Source organism: Chrysemys picta, chromosome 3 (genome assembly GCF_011386835.1).
Source record: "Chrysemys picta bellii isolate R12L10 chromosome 3, ASM1138683v2, whole genome shotgun sequence".
NCBI classification, from domain to species: Eukaryota; Metazoa; Chordata; order Testudines; family Emydidae; genus Chrysemys; species Chrysemys picta.
The window spans coordinates 120707271-120723742 of NC_088793.1; the positions used below are offsets into that span (position 1 = coordinate 120707271).

General features: G+C 40.0%; 1 protein-coding gene across 1 annotated transcript in view; it reads left to right on the forward strand.

Moving 5' to 3' along the window:
- Positions 1–16328, forward strand: part of IGF2R (insulin like growth factor 2 receptor) — a 91150-nt gene extending 74822 nt beyond the window's left edge. Inside the window, exons 38-49 of the mRNA XM_065588914.1 lie at positions 56–217; positions 1084–1291; positions 1787–1933; positions 2494–2728; positions 3859–3995; positions 4949–5063; positions 7717–7863; positions 10488–10672; positions 11700–11886; positions 13182–13334; positions 13993–14062; positions 14583–16328. Of these exons, the coding sequence (XP_065444986.1) occupies positions 56–217; positions 1084–1291; positions 1787–1933; positions 2494–2728; positions 3859–3995; positions 4949–5063; positions 7717–7863; positions 10488–10672; positions 11700–11886; positions 13182–13334; positions 13993–14062; positions 14583–14999 (2163 nt within the window). The 3' untranslated portion in view covers positions 15000–16328. The remainder of the gene's footprint in view (positions 1–55; positions 218–1083; positions 1292–1786; positions 1934–2493; positions 2729–3858; positions 3996–4948; positions 5064–7716; positions 7864–10487; positions 10673–11699; positions 11887–13181; positions 13335–13992; positions 14063–14582) is intronic.
- Positions 16329–16472: the final 144 nt, after the last annotated feature.

Below are 16472 nucleotides of genomic sequence, written 5' to 3' on the forward strand. Positions count from 1 at the left end.
AATAATCAAACCCACACAGAGTTCATTGTAATGCTTTTGCTGTGTTTTGTAACAGGGCAAGCCAAAGATGACACGAAAATCTGACTGCAGTTTTGTGTTTGAGTGGGGCACTCCTCTAGTGTGTCCCGACAAAGTGAACATGCTGGGCTGCTCTGTGACTGATGAGCAGTTAAACTACACTTTTAACTTGTCCAGCCTTTCTAGAAGCTCGTATAAGGTAATGTTAACACAGTGTTGGGGCTATTATTGTTCTCAGTAGTGGGGGAATAGCATGCGTTGAAACCAAAGCAGTAAATATTCATTTGAATAAGCCATGTGAGCTGAGGAAATCAAGGTGAAGAGGCATGTGCATTACTTTTTTGTGCCATCTCCAAGAGCCACTTCTATTAAGTTGTGTTGCTGTTCCAGACTGCAGCCCTATGGTGGAGACAAAACGACATACTGGTAGCTCTAGTCCTTCTCTCATAAAATGCTTATACTAGACTTGCAACATTCTACTCCATGTCTGGAGTATTTTTTCCCCCCAGTGAGGAAGCATTGTTAACTTTTCTGTTATTAGGCATTGTAATATTAAAAAAAGGATGAATGGATGCTTGTGCACAAGCCAATCAATTTTCATAAAAGCTCCTGGGTGCTACAGTAATATTTATTGAGTTTTGCAAGACTGACCTATTAATATGGTTCAGTACGATAAAACTTTAAATTGTAGGGTATATTTCTTCCCTATGGTCTTAAATGATTTTCTGTAAAATAATGTCCAATCCCTGTCATCTAAACTTTTTACAAGACTTCAAGTACACCTCTACCTCGAAATAACGCTGTCCTCGGGAGCCAAAAAATCTTACCGTGTTATAGGTGAAACCGCGTTATATCGAACTTGCTTTGATCCACCGGAGTGCACAGCCCCGCTCCCACGGAGCACTGCGTTACCGCGTTATATCCGAATTCGTGTTATATCGGGTCACGTTATATCGGGGTAGAGGTATATATAAAGGACTTGGGTAATTCTCATAGAGTATTGACTGTTGGCTATAGAGTGTTTTATCTTTGAGACATATGATTCCCTTTTGGATGCCTCTACAGGTATCTTCTGGATCCAACAGTTACCATATTGGGGTGTGTGCTGAAGTAGCAGATGTGCCCCAGGGAAAATGCATAGATGGGGCAGTGTGCCTGGTCTCTGAAAACAGTGCTGCTTCATTTGGAATCATACAAGGAATGAAAATGGATTACAGGCATCAGGATGAAACTGTCATTCTGCAGTATACCGGGGGTGATCGGTGCCCTCCAGGTGAGATCCTGTAACTAGCTATAGGTAACTTACATAAAAAATGGTCTGGTCCCATTAGGACACAGAGCAGCCGAAAAACTGCCAGGAAAAAAACAGTTTAGCAATAGGAAGATGTAATCCTGGCTCTTGTATAATTAATCACTTTAAAAACATAATGTTGATTTATATTTATGATCTATTGCTGACCTCTGCAAAGAAGTTATTTACCTATGCTCAATACAGCCTTTGCTACATATGTCAGTTTGAAGTGGCTCAATGAAGGCCCTAGCTGTTTGCCCAGAAAATTAAACTGTGTATCTCTTTGCAATGTCCTCTTTGATTGCATTTAGACTTGATGTTTCTGTATTTGTTCCTGAATGCTGGGGTGATGGATTTTTTTGAAAAGTACAGAGAGTAATATATAAGAGAACTATAAACTGCTTTTGATTTATTGCCTGTCATTACACGTGGTAACTACAGAGCATGTGTCTCAAGGGGTATCACCTCCATTTACAGTGACTGAAAAAGGTGAGCTTTGCGTATTCCCCTTCAAATACAATGGCAAGAGCTATGAGGATTGTATTGTGGACAAAGGAAAACCGCGATGGTGTGCCACCACTAATGACTATGACAAAGATGGAAAACGGGGATTTTGTGGAAATGGTTAGTAAGAACTTCATTTACCAGAGATATGAAATGATGCACATGTCCATTGGGCCTGATTCTCAGTTAAACCAAGGCTCTTTTTACATGGCTCGTGCACTATAAGGATGATAGTGTGTGGTTTTCCCTCCCTCCCCCTCCAGTACTGCTGTTGTGTGGGTAAAAGTCCTTTCTGAGGAGAAACTGTAACATGAGCAAACAGTATGCAATTTAAAAAAAAACACCCTAATGTCATAAAATGGTGAAAACTATTTTACCTAATAAAAGTTGATTTTCCCATTAAGCTGGAGATAAAGTTTAAAAAAAAAAAGAGTAGAATTTAATCAGCCTAATGTACTAAAGTAATGGTACGTCAAAGTCATTGTGTTCTGCCTATTACGTGAATCTAACTAATATAGGTGGGCTAGAAACAAAAGCTGATATTTCTTTAATGAGAAGCTATGCTTGATTCAGAACAGTTCTCCACTACTGTCTAGAGTCATAATTATTACGCTGCATGGTCCACATGTACATTACAACCCCTCAGTTTTTTTTCTCTTCATTAATGTATCTCCACATAGCAACTGGGAATCGAGAAGCTACCATTATTTTCAAGTGCGATGACAATGCTGGGAACGGGAACCCTCAGCTCCTGAGCGAGACACTTGGCTGTGCTGTGACCTTTGAATGGAAAACACAGTTTGTTTGTCCTCCAAAGAAAATGGAGTGCAAGTTCATCCAAAAGCACAAAACCTACGATTTAAGAGTGCTCTCCTCACTGACAGGATCGTGGCTCTTTAACCATAATGGGATCGCGTGAGTGTTCTCCTCCCCCCACCCCCGGATGATTTTAATCCTTTTTACACAGCAGTTTGTGCATCAATGGATTGAGATTGAGTTACATGGTGGGTGTATGGAGGGGTGTATGATGGTTTTTCAGTATTTGATAGTCCACATTTGGTAGTGGGTTTGACTTATAGCTTTTCTCCAAATTGCAGCCTTTCATAAAGTTCAGTGAAGTCACAAGTGTGCATTTTAGCATTTGAAAGCTGTAATGAAAGGAGCCTGCTCATCCAACTAACTGGGGAAAGTCATTCTTCGCAAATGGGTCCCTGTGCACAGGGTGGATTAAAAGTGATGGCATTTTAAAATAAAATATAGCATCAGAGAATATTCACTTTAACTCATTAAAGGGGATATCTTTATCTTAATCGGTTTATCTTTTTGAGGTCAAATCAAGCGTATGGCCTGCACTAAATAGATCTGCTGCTCTCAGTGTGACAGTGGAGTGAATGCTGGTGTTTACTTTTCCAACTTGAGTTGAGACACTTGGAACTTTGTTTTTCTTTTCCATTCTATGAATAAAGTAAAAGTGGAGAGGATGAGATGTTCTAGTTCTAAAAAGTTGAAAAGCATTGTTATCAGAAACAATGTATTTGATTAACTACAATTAATACTTTCTTTGTTTAATAAATCAATTAATTTTTAATGCAAAACACATCTTTTATAAACGTGTGACTTTGTATCCAGCACTTTTAAGGTACTGTTTTTTAACTAACAATTTCATAATGCTGTCTCTCTGCGTTTTTAATTGAACTCCAATTTTCTTCCAAATATAGCTTGACATGAGTAAAAAATTGATCTAGTAAATTAATGTTGGGGAACAGTGAATGACACATGCACACAAATCTTAAAATAAGAATCAGATCAGTTGATTTGTAAATGCAATCAAAAAATCTGAAGTTTGACTCATTCTGTGTTTGCCCACACACATTCAGATAGCTCTTATGGTAATGAGGCATGTCAAAATAACCACTGAGTTCTCATGTAAACTAAGCAACAATCAACATTTCTGAATACAGAATATTTCATGATGCTTAATCCTTTCCTTGTTCCTGTTCATTCAGCATAACTATTTTTTTTTCTTTTCTCTTCTCCTATGATAGGTATTACATGAATCTGTGTCAGAGAGTAAACAATGGACCCACAGGCTGCCCTGAAAGAGCCGCTATTTGCAGCAAAAGTCGAAATGGGGCTGTTCGGGTTCTGGGAGTTGTACATACACAGAAGCTGAATGTGACAGGTTCAGTAATCCTTTTGAATCTTTATTTCAATAGACAGCTGCAAAATCAGTATTTTTATAGGGAGGATCTAGTGGTCATGCTGAAACACTCTTGCATAAAGGCTTCAGTAAATACATCTGTTGCATGTTAATTAAGCTTTTCATCTTAAATGGCAGTAATAGTTTATTAATGACACATGCTTTTAAAAACTCTTCCAAAATTCCATCTAAAACAGAGTAACATTTAGGTTGTGATAGTGGCCAAAAAAAGTAAAATTAGTTATAACTGAGCTTCTCTGAGGCCATTTTTAGGAAAAATGCAAACTTTGCTATCAAGAACCCAGCACTGGGACATGTCCAGGTATTCTACTCACTTTAATAGAATGTTTGAACTTGTTGCTTTTTTTAAACAAGGATTCTTGTTTAAAATCCTAGTTAAAGGAAACTAGATAGTGACAGTTTTAGAAAATGCAAGAAAAATTATTCTGCTGCAATGCTTTGGTTTTAAAGAAGAATCTTTCTTCTTGTCTTCCAAAAGTGCACCTGCAGCTAACTTTTAAATCTCTTGTGTTTTTAAAGATTGGAAAGAAATCTAACCAATAGGGGAAAAAATTCATGCACGTATACTCAGTGCCTTACTTGCAAAAATGGATTTTTCATTCGTTTGACAATGTGTGGGCTGTATTAAAATTGTAAAATGGAACTAGCTAGGCAAATTATCCATAACCTTAAAGGACAGAACACATTTGTAACTGAAGTGTTTCTTTTGGGAGGCCTGGGGGAAACTGTGTGGTAAGGATGGTTGGAATGATGTAACAAGATGTAATTTGACCTCTGGGCCCATCAAAACATTGGGATTCGGTATTTAGCTTAATCTAAAATGGCAGCAGTATTTTATAACCACAGTCACAAGCCAAGTTATTTAAAGGATTACAGAACACAAAGAACTGAGTCTCTCAATGATTGTTTTTCAGATGATAAAGTCCTTGTTAGTTACTCAGGTGGATTTGAATGTAGAAAAAACAAGAAAGCAACAACTATTATAGAACTGAAATGTGCAAAAACAGTTGGTGAGCCCAGGCTACATAGGTGAGTAATAAGACTTCTGACTATATTAACCAGACCTTCTTGGTTCAGTCAACCAGAAAGATAGAGGGGTTGTGGAAACTGTTTTGGTTTTTGTGCATTTAGTACTGCATCCTTACAGCAGAACAAATTCTTGGCTTAAGAACTTAGAACGTTAGGTGCTATAGCAGAGCAAAGTTTTCATCCAAGAATCTCTGTACTTTAGGAACATAGTCTCCCTCACTTTTGTGAGGTTGGTACTATGCCCATTTTATGGAGGGGGTAAGACCCAGATTTTTACAGGTATTACTTCACTCAGTGTTTCAATGCCTATGTCTCATTTTCAAAAGTGACTTAGGGCTTGTCTATACTTACCGCGCTGGTTCGGCGGCAGGCAATCGAACTTCTGGGTTCAATTTATCGCGTCTTGTCTGGACGCGATAAATCGAACTCAGAAGTGCTCCCCGTCGACTCCGGTAATCCTGCTCGCCGCGAGGAGTACGCGGAGTCGACGGGGGAGCCTGCCTGCCGGGCGTGGACCGCGGTAAGTTCGAAGTAAGGTACGTCTACTTCAGCTACGTTATTCACGTAGCTGAAGTTGCGTACCTTACTTCGATTTGGGGGTTTAGTGTAGACCAAGCCTTAGTGTTGACAATGTATAATTGAGGTGGAACAGTGCATAGACACCTTAAAGATCTGGGCCTAGGTTATTTGACCAAGGTAATACAGTGAGTCGATGGTAGTGCTGGGGATCGGAGCCATAGGTTCTAACTTGCAGTTTCTGCTCAGACCTCAACAGTTAGTTACTATTAAATAAAAAAAAATTGAACAAAATAGATTTCCAAACTTCATTTAGGTGCCAAGTTTTGGAAATTTTGCCAGTTAAATCAATTTTCAGCCCAATTACCCAACCTCTCTCCCAAGCTGTAACTATACATTTTCTATTCTGCTTGAAAAGATTAGTTGGCATCCCTCTGATTGTTCTGATCCTCCACATTGTTCTCTGGCATTAGAACCTTGTGGAGAGCCAAAACAATGGTCACAAGTGAGGATGCCAGAAGAAAAAATGCTAGCAGTGGGACAAACAGCTGCCTGCTGTACTCGCATGTTCTTAAAAGTAAATGCAGAAAGTTCTGAATAAATGTGCACTTTGTGTAGGTTACCATACGTCTGGTTTTTCCTGGACATGTCCGGCTTTTCGGCAATCAAACCCCCGTCTGGGGGGAATTGCCAAAAAGCCGAACATGTCCGGGAAAATGCCAGCCGGGCACTTCCCCTCCCTCGGCTGCTCTGTTCCTCTCCTGACTCTTCGGCTGTTTAAGAGCTGAGCGTTACGGGCTTTGGGCAGCCCCCATGCCTCCAGACTCTGCGCCGCCGGAGCCCGGGAGGGGAAGTGCCCGGCTGGGGGTGCAGGGTCCGGAGGCATAGGGGCTGCATGGGGGTGGGAAATGGGTGGGGCCAGGGCCCGTGGAGGGTCCTCTATTTGTTTAATATGGTAACCCTAACTTTGTGCTGCTTGTCAGCTATCTGTAAATTACAAGTAAAGGAACTGGATGGCTGCCCTGGAATAGCAAATGTATAGCCTGCTTCCTCTGCCGCCCCCCCCACCCCCCCCGAAAGCCATTTAAAAATCGCACAGACTTCAGTGTGTGTAATTACACAGAACACATTCTCAATCTGTGTTTACCAGATTGGAGGCTTTTGGATGCCTTCCACTTCTTCATTTTCATAAACCGCAATTCTATTCAGTATTTATTTTAGATTGTGTGGGCTAAAATCTTGGCATTTCCTTCAAACTGATAAAGATGTGAAAGCATAGCTGGAAAGAATCAGTTGTTGTTGAGGTGGGTGTAGCTACAGTATATCCATTCTCTAGATTTATCAAATTATATCAGTTTCAAGTTTTTTCTAGCTATCGATTGTCATTACCAAAGAGGTTTTGGAGAGAGTGTGTTGCCTAACTGCGGGTTTCTTTAATCTGTGTTACTTTAACTTTAAAATGTGTTTTGTGTGTGCAATGGTAAAAGCTGACACAACTCTATGTATAAAAGTTCTCATTTAATGAGAGCCATAATCTCTGAACACCTCCCCTGAGCACTGAATATGTTTGGAGCCAAACTTTATGGCTCAGTTCTGTCTGGGAATGAAATGTCCCCCTGTAGCAATAGGAAAACTGAGCACAAGAGCCAGGGACTGGCACTTGACCAGCCATGTTTGTTGTCCAAGATCAGTGAAATGCAAAATGTAAACCTTCCAAAGCAAACCAGACTGTTGATTAGTTTTACCTTTTCTTTAAATCTCAAATGCAGCATGTGCCATTGGGAACTTTAAGCAGCTGTTTTTCTGAATTTTTTTTTTTAATTTATTTATATTTATTTATTTATTTACTTTTACATTTGTGGTTTCAGAAATTACCTGTTATTGGACTTCTGAATCCATTGACATAGGAAGCAGTTCAGTAAGGCTGGTAGAACAGTGATCTTGATCTAGGTCATCAGTTTATGCAAGAAATACGCACAGATATTAAGCTTCTACCTGCTGAACCAATAGGTTACACCATGTTGAAAGTCATGAGTATCTTTCCCTCCTTCTTTCCCCCAGTCAGTTATATTCTTTTCAGACTAGCAAGCACGTCACTCAAATATGACTTGTTACTGCTTTCCTATGTATTTGGTAGGATTGATGAAGAAAGCTGTACATACTATATCACATGGGGAACTCGAGCAGCTTGTGCTGTGAAGCAGCAAGAAGTGGAGATAGTGAATGGGATGGTTATTAATCCTACAACTGGGAAAAATTTCAGCCTGGGTGACATTTATTACAAGTAAGTAAAAACATGTTCCTATAGTGTGCTGAATTTGGCTACTAAAACCGTACCACTTTGACGGCTATGGGCTGTCTTAGATGTGCCTAGCTTTGGAGCACACATGCTAATGAACTTTCTGTAACTCACCAGCTGTGTGCAAACTACTGACTCTGGGCCTGATTCTGGAACGTGCTGAGTGCTTTCTCTTCCTGTTGAAGTCAATCGGGGTTGAGGATGTTCTGAGGATGCTCTCATTACCAAGGAGGTGCTGCTTCCGTTGTATAAGGCGCTAGTGAGACCACATTTGGAGTACTGTGTGCAGTTCTGGTCTCCCATGTTTAAAAAAGATGAACTCAAACTGGAACGGGTACAGAGAAGGGCCACTAGAATGATCAGAGGAATGGAAAACCTATCGTATGAAAGGAGACTGGAGGAGCTGGGGTTGTTTAGTCTGTCCAAACGAAGGCTGAGGGGGGATATGATTGCTCTCTTTAAATATATCAGAGGAATAAATACTAGGGAGGGAGAGGAATTATTCCAGCTCAGTACTAATGTGGACACGAGAACGAATGGATATAAACTGGCTGTGGGGAAGTTTAGGCTTGAAATAAGACTAAGGTTTCTGACCGTCAGAGGGGTGAAATATTGGAACAGCCTTCCGTGGGAAACGGTGGGGGCGAAGGACCTGTCTGGTTTCAAGATTAAGTTAGATAAGTTTATGGAGGGAATGGTTTAATGGAAAAACATGATATTAGCCAAAGGAATACCGTGCCATGGCAGGTAAATAGTATAATGGCTAACGAGGGTCAGGCTGGAGACTCTTGCCTACATGCTCTGGGTTCTATTGATCACCATATTTGGGGTCGGGAAGGAATTTTCCTCCAGGGTAGATTGGCTGAGGCCCTGGAGGTTTTTCGCCTTCCTCCGCAGCATGGGGCAGGGATCGCTAGCAGGAGGGTTCTCTGCCAATTGAAGTCACTAAGCCAGGATTTGGGGACTTCAACAGCAGAGTCAAGGGAAAGGGTAGGGACGGCTTTGTGGCCTGCAACATGCAGGGGGTCAGACCAGATGATCATAATGGTCCCTTCTGACCTTAAAGTCTATGAGTCTCTGAGTGTATCTCGATGCATTCAGCACCCCTCAGGGTCAGGCCCTTTTTTAAAACCAGATATCGAGAGTTCATCTAGTGTGTGCAAAACTCTCTCTCAAGATGATCGAGACAACAACCTTCTGATCTTGCCCAGTGTTTGTTCCCTCAGCCACTGTGTCATAGACTCTTACTACACCATTATGGTGACTTTGGGTTTTATGTAGCACCTTTTTTGTACTCCAGTAATGATACATTCACAGCTTCCCAGGCCAGAAAAGATCATTCTGCTGATGATAGTCTGACCTCCTGCAGAATACAGGCCATAGAACTTCCCCAAAATAATTCCTAGAGTGGATCTTTTAGAAAGACATCCAAAGACCTCCAAACTTGCCAGTAAGGGAGAATTGCTTGCAAGTTCTGAGGTAAGAAGTTTTGTGGCCATGGTGCAAAGCTTTAACCATGGAGAGGCATAACACTGAGTTACTGGTTGAAATGGGAAACCTTAAAAGCAACAGGAGGCTCAGGAAAGGGAGGAATGTTAGACCTCAAGACTGACTCTAGTGTGTGTGTGTGTGTGTGTGTGTGTGTGTGTGTGTGTGTGTGTGTACGTACGTATGTACACAGTAAAACTACAGAAGCAACTGCTTAGAGCAGGGTTACAACATGCTCAAAAAAGGCAATGAAGTAAACAATGCAGGGTGTGTGGCATGGAGATATAACCTCATAGTTCAAGGGTGTGTTGGGAAAGCAAGACAGTGAAGAAGCATTGCTTCTCCGAGTCACGGACCAGCAACATGCACTAAAGAGAGCAGGAATTGTATAGCCATGCAAAAGCACTGGTACATCTATTCACATGGCAGCCCTGCCATGTTCAGTTTATTCTACTGCCTAATGTCATTGAATAAGGCAGGGTGGGGAACAGATAGGTAGGAAATAGTTGTTTATTCCAAAACAGACTTGGAAAGGTAACTGGGCGTGGGCTTGATCAAAAATCAATCTCGAGACAGGAGAGGAGTACTGGAACAAACATCTTTTTTTTTTTTTAACCCTCAAAACTTGGACTCTCTCCAGTAATGTCAATAGATACAATTATAAAATTTACGCATTACAAGTGGTTGGTAGCCATTACTCTTGGACATGCTGGATTGGTGTCAGCAGTGCCAGGATATTGCCACAGTTACTGATCAGGCAGAATGCATGATTTTATGACTAACACTTCAGCCCAGCCCAATTATGCTCCTAAATCCATAGTTAGGCCTCAAAATAAGTGGGCTGATCACGCATAAATCCCACTGAAGCCAATGGCAGCTGCAGGTGTTAAGTATCTTTTGATACTTACCTTTTGGTGCCTACATGTGGATTTGGGAGCTAACTTGTAGGTACCAAGGATTGAACTTTTTTTCCCCCATATCTGTCCTTTCTGACCGTAGAATATAAGAAACGTGCTTGGAAATCTGCTAAAATCAGGTTGCTGCTGATGTTGCAATATTTGTTCTTGCCCATAATTATGAGAGAAATTTGGACTTTACTACAAAGTTGCTTTTGTTTTCAGATTATACCAAGCATCTGGTGATATACGGACAAATGGTGACAAATACGTGTATGAAATCCAACTTTCTGCTATAACAGGCTCTGTGCACCCACAGTGCTCTGGAGCCAGCGTATGCCAGATTAAAACTACTAGTACCTACGTTAGGAAAGTTGGCTCTTCCAATAAAGCTAAATATTATGTTCAAGGTAAGTCCTCACTGACTAGAATTGTCTACACTTGGAACTTTTCTGTGAGTTACTTCTTAGAATGTGAGACTTCTGCTTTCACTATCGTTTGTATTAGTATATTCCTGGTAAGACTGCTGGAATTGATCTTCCTGGCTACAATCTTTCCACTCTTACTTGTCAGTTTGAATGCTGGAGTGGCATAACGGAGACAGAAATGACTGATTTTCCTTATAGGAAAAAGATATTGGTGGAGTGATGGGGAAAACAAGACCCTTCTCTTCTTCTCCCCATCCCCATTTGCATGTATGCTCTATAAGTAATAGATTATACTGTCTGTGATCCCAGAAAAGTGTTTAATAAAGCTCAGGCGGGCTCTTCAGCGTAAAACATTGCATACAAAACTTAGTGTTAGTTATGGCAGGACCCTTCACATCTCCTGCAGATACAAAACTTGCCTGAATAGTATTAAAGTGAATGTCTCTCTCCTGGCTACAAGACCTCCTCTTCTATTAGTCAATACTGCCAAACAGGCCATGACACACAGGACAAAATACCAAGACACAGACTCTCTGTTTTCTTGGAGACGGTTATTGGTATCACTGCTTATTAAATCTCTCTCTTTACATTGTGTATTGCTTTCCCAAAACCTCGAATAGCAGATGGCACTCAGTGAATGTCATTGGTGCAAACTGTTTCATGTTCTCCAGAATTCAGAAAAACGTTATCAAACTGCATATTGGATTTAATATTTGTTGATGAGTTTTTGTGAAAAGTAGGCAAAATATTAGTAATTCTAGAAGAGCTCTGTAATAAATATATAAATATTATTCCTGCCTGATCGCCCAAGTGTAACACTTTTTTAAAGGGATGCTGTGAGTAATCGTAACCTAAACATTGCAGGAGTAAATTTAGACAGACGTTCTGAAGTAACATGCTTTCTCTTGCTCTCTCCTCAGTAAAAATGTAGCACATTTAATAGACCATTTGTAAGGACCTAGTGCCTGTGCAATGTTTTATGAAATCTTTTCACTTTTCTTCTTTGTAGACGATGACTTGGATGTTGTGTTTTCATCTGATTCAGCCTGTGGTAAAGATAAATCAAAATTCGCCTCCTCAACGATTTTATTCCACTGCAATTTACAGGCAAAAGAAGGCATCCCTGAATTCCTTCACGAGACAGCAGACTGCCAATATTTGTTTACCTGGTACACGTCTGCAGTCTGTCCATTAGAGTAAGTAACTTCTTTATTCTCCCAAAGTAACATGCAGTTCTTGTTAGCAGTTTATCTACTAGAAGGTTATTTTGCCTTCCAGCATTATCTATGGTAGTTGTGGCAAGAAAAGACATCTAAGAATCTAGTAAAAGGAGCATCTAATGCTTATGAGAGGAGTGAGTGGATACAATTTCAAGGCTTAATAAATGGAGGAACAGTGATTCCACTTGCCAGTTAAATGATCATCTTGTACTAAGATTATTTTAGGTCTAGATTGTTTGTTTGTTTAATATTTGCATTCAAACAAATTGAAAAGAAGAGACCTCAATTAAAATATACTTCTCCCCATTCACTCAGTTTGTTTCCATCCAACAACTGCTTCTCTGGTTACTGAGAGGAGTAGCTTAAGGCATATCTCCCATTAACAAACTGTCTTTCCTTTTTTTTTAATTATTAAAGTTAAGAGAGCTCTCCATAGTCGTTTATTCAGTGTGTGGAAATGACTAGCTAGGTTTCTTCCACACTGCAAATGGTTGTCACCTTTACCTGCCCACTTCTTTATGCCAGAACTTTCTCTGCTGGAGTGGACAATATTTATTTGTATTGTGCTAGTGCCTAGGAATCCCAATCACAGACCAGGGCCCACTTATGCTGAATATTGTACAAACACAACAAAAAGATGGTCCCTGCCTCAAAGAGCTTACGACCTAAGTATAAGACAGGACCCAACAAGTGGATATAGACAGATGGGAGAGCACAAGGTAACAATAAGACAATACTGATTGGCACAATAGGTCGTGGTCTCAAAGGTAAGATGTGTAGCTGCATCTGGGTGCTATGTTACAGCTTGTTGAAAGACAAATTATGTTCACCTGCTATAACTTGCTATGGTGCAGGGTTGGGGTGCTGTGGATTCATAGCTAGATCCTACAGTGGTTTTGAGTTCAGCTTTTTTATTCTTTAAATATTTAAACTGTTGCTGTGAATTCTACTTGTTAATAACTACGTACAATAAATCTGTAATGTTTACAGAACTGTCCTTTTAAACAATAATTCTGTATTTGGTTGCAGACTCAAATGATCCTCTTCCTATTTCTTTGGTTTAGAATAAACTAGATCACTTGTGTATTTAAATTGAAATGCACTAAACCTTCTCCCTTTGAAGCAGCTTCTATATAACAGTCCGACAAGAGCTGGCGTTACATCTCTTACTGAATTTGTTTGATCCACTGTTTCTAATCAATGTTCCCTCAGACTGTTATACACAACCAGACAGAGTGTCCTCTTAACCATGTCTCCTATGCTGCCTACAGAAGTTCTGAGAGCCAGGGCCAATCTGACCAGGGAGTGCAAATTTTCAAAGGCCTTTCGGGAAGAAGCCAAGCTGTTGGGGCTGTGCTGAGTGTCCTCCTGGTGGTTCTCACAGCGTGTCTGTTGATCTTGTTGCTTTACAAAAAAGAGAGGAGGTAAGATAGGGGAGGCTAATGGGAAAATGTTTCCTTGTGGTGTTTAAGGTGATTTCAGTTAAAGGGATGGTGTCTACTTGAAATCTAGTCAGTTTCTCAGAATGTGTTTTTAAGTTGATGGTATCTCTAAGCGTAACTCAAGAGTTTCCCCTGGTTCAACTTGACCCAATAGATACAGCAGAGAACAAATACATGAGTTAATGCTATCATAATTAACAGTATGTTCAGCACTGCAGAGTAAATGTAGTTTGCTCTTCCCCCCGGTGAATGTTCTGCTAGCAATTTTGTTACAGATTTGAGAAGACAGAGGAGTTCCAGAACATTTATTGGTGATGAGGTAGAGAGGGAGTGGTCTGATTGACTACCTCCAGATACTAGAATTGAGTCATCAGTGCTAGCAATTAGAATAGTCTTGGACCAAATCTTTCTCTTATATACCAGTGTAACCCATTCAATTAATGGACTTGGAAAGGTGTATATGAGAAGAGTATTGGATCTCTTCTCTTGACTGGAAACTGAGCAGATTTCGCACAGACTGGCAGAAGAGAGTGAAAATTAAGGGTTTTGGTATTGCTGATCACTGTTTTTTCTCCAGAAGGATAAATAGGGATCTAATACTGTAAGATGAACATTATTTTTTTTCATTTTTTTGTTTTAGAGAAACTGTGATACACAAGATAACCAACTGCTGCAGAAGAACATCAAATGTTTCCTATAAATATACAAAGGTAATTGTACTACTTATAGTTGTGATGACCTCTGAGGGTCTGTTTTTTAAATGATTTTCCAAACTAGTACTATAGCTGCTTCTATTCACAATTACTTTAAATGAATTTAAACTTACTCTTTTTGACTATCGGCGAGCTGGTTGGCTGGCTGAGACTAAATCTGAAAGTAGATGGAGGGAAAGAACAGAACAGTTTCTGTCCTCACAGATGGGAGGATAGGAGAATGAAGAGGATTAAGGGAAATGCTGTGGAGTGATCAACAAATAGGAGGCAAACTGGGAAAGCACAGAGCCAGAATAATGTGGAATAGTGCTCAGAATGTAAAAGGCAGCATAGAGAGATCAAAGTATTAGTGCACTAACACCGTATTTTGTGCTATCTGCTTATCAGTGGAAAATGGTAAATCAAAGTGCGGGATGGGGCTGTTAGTGGTTCTCAGGTGATGGATTTCAGGAGACCATAAAGGGTGCTTGTGAGAGCCTATCCAATATTCAGTAACTTTACCATCTTCATACTGTAGATAAACACTGAAGAAGAAGCTAATGAGAATGAAACTGAGTGGCTTATGGAGGAAATTGCAGCACCAAATCAGAGATCAGGAAAAGGAGGACAAGAAAATGGTCACATCACTACCACATCTGTTAAATCAGAAGCCTTGACATCTCTCCGGGTGGATGACCTGGACAGTGAGGATGAAGTTCTAACTGTCCCAGATGTGAGGATTCATTCAACTAGAGGGGTGCAATCCAGAGGCTCAGACCAGAACAGGCACCAGCAAAAGAAGCCATTTAGCCTGGGAAGTGATGCCAAGACCAACTTGCTGAATGGAGGAAAGGAAAGAAAAACAAAACCTAACCCAGGCCAACAGAAGACACAGAATTCTACGAATACCCTATCGTTTCACGATGATAGTGATGAGGACTTGTTGAATGTTTAAATAGCCCCTCTTGTGCCTAATTAAATAAATATAGATATATAGATATATATATATAGTGGGACAACAAAACACTTCCAACCAAATATGAAGACTTTAGCCTGAGATTTCTTCTGGATTTCGCCTTTGACAAGAAAACATTCAAAAGGGAAGAAAAAAAGGATCAATCCTGGTTGTTTACAATGATCTGTTCAGTAATGACTGGACTTCCAGCATCCAGTTGGCTGAGTTATGTTGGTTCTCTCTCTCTCTCTCTCTCTCTCTCTCTCTCTCTCTCTCTCTCCCCCTCTGTCTCTAGCCAGGATTTTCTCTTTTTAAACCTTCAGCACAGGCACGACATGTTACAAAATCATTTCAAAGGACAGGATTAAATCCGAATTGTGCCCCTGTCACTTGAGATTCAAGATATTTGACTACTAGCATTTTAACTCTCTCCTTGTATTTATTGACTCTCACTACTCAGGTTTGCTGAATAATAGCAACATGTTCTTCCTGCCGGCAGGGTATTATTCTATAGATTCACACATCATATGAGAAGGAAAAGAAGTGTAACTTTTTGTTTGGGATGGGTTTGATGTAAATGTTGGAACTGGTCTAATTTATCCTGTAAATTTGAATACTCCATTCTAATTTAAACAGTTAATTGATTTAAAACCATTTACTGAAAGGTACAACTCTGTTAGCTTTAGTCTGAAATGGTGGTTGTTCTTTGCATGATATTTTTGGTACTGGTCACATGACATATTTCATCAGTATTTGCTTAAACAGCTGACAAGCACCCAAAGCTTTCCCTTGAGTGCAGACGGGACTAGAATTTGTGCATGCTCAGACATAACTGGATTGTTCAAGGTCGTGGGTGCAGAATTCCTAGAATGCCATATTCACAATCCTGTCATTTCTGTCATCTTAAAAAGCCCAAGACCTAGAGAAGCCTTAATTTGCAAAACAGGTATTGTTTTTGGTACTAATTGCATAAAATATGGTGGGCCCACGTCTTTCAGTAGTATCTCAGATCCAGGTCGTCTTATATCCTGAGGCCAATGGTCACTGAATTACAATGTTGCCAGAACTTAATGGAGGTGATATCAATCTTCCTGTAGCAGTCTGCTCCTCTCAATGTTTTCTGAATTATCTATGGGCGATAATACAGTTTCATATACGTGTACAGGTACTTGTTGGTCAGAATTTTTGAGACTCTTTCTTGTACCTTTTTGGTTGGCTTATTTGGTTTCAACACTGGTTTCTTCATTTTATAAAACAGTTTCCATTTTGAATCAAATTTAGTGTAATATAAACTATTCAGCAATTTCAATAAAAGATAAATTAAATGGACATTCCAAACGATTCTCATATGTATTAAAATAAGTGCTGAAATTTTTCTTGCTTACAGTTTTGTTTAAAAAAGTGTGTTTGACAACCTGAAAGTCACTTTCCAGATTTCCTGCTGGAAACAGTTAATATTTCTGATTGCAAAGC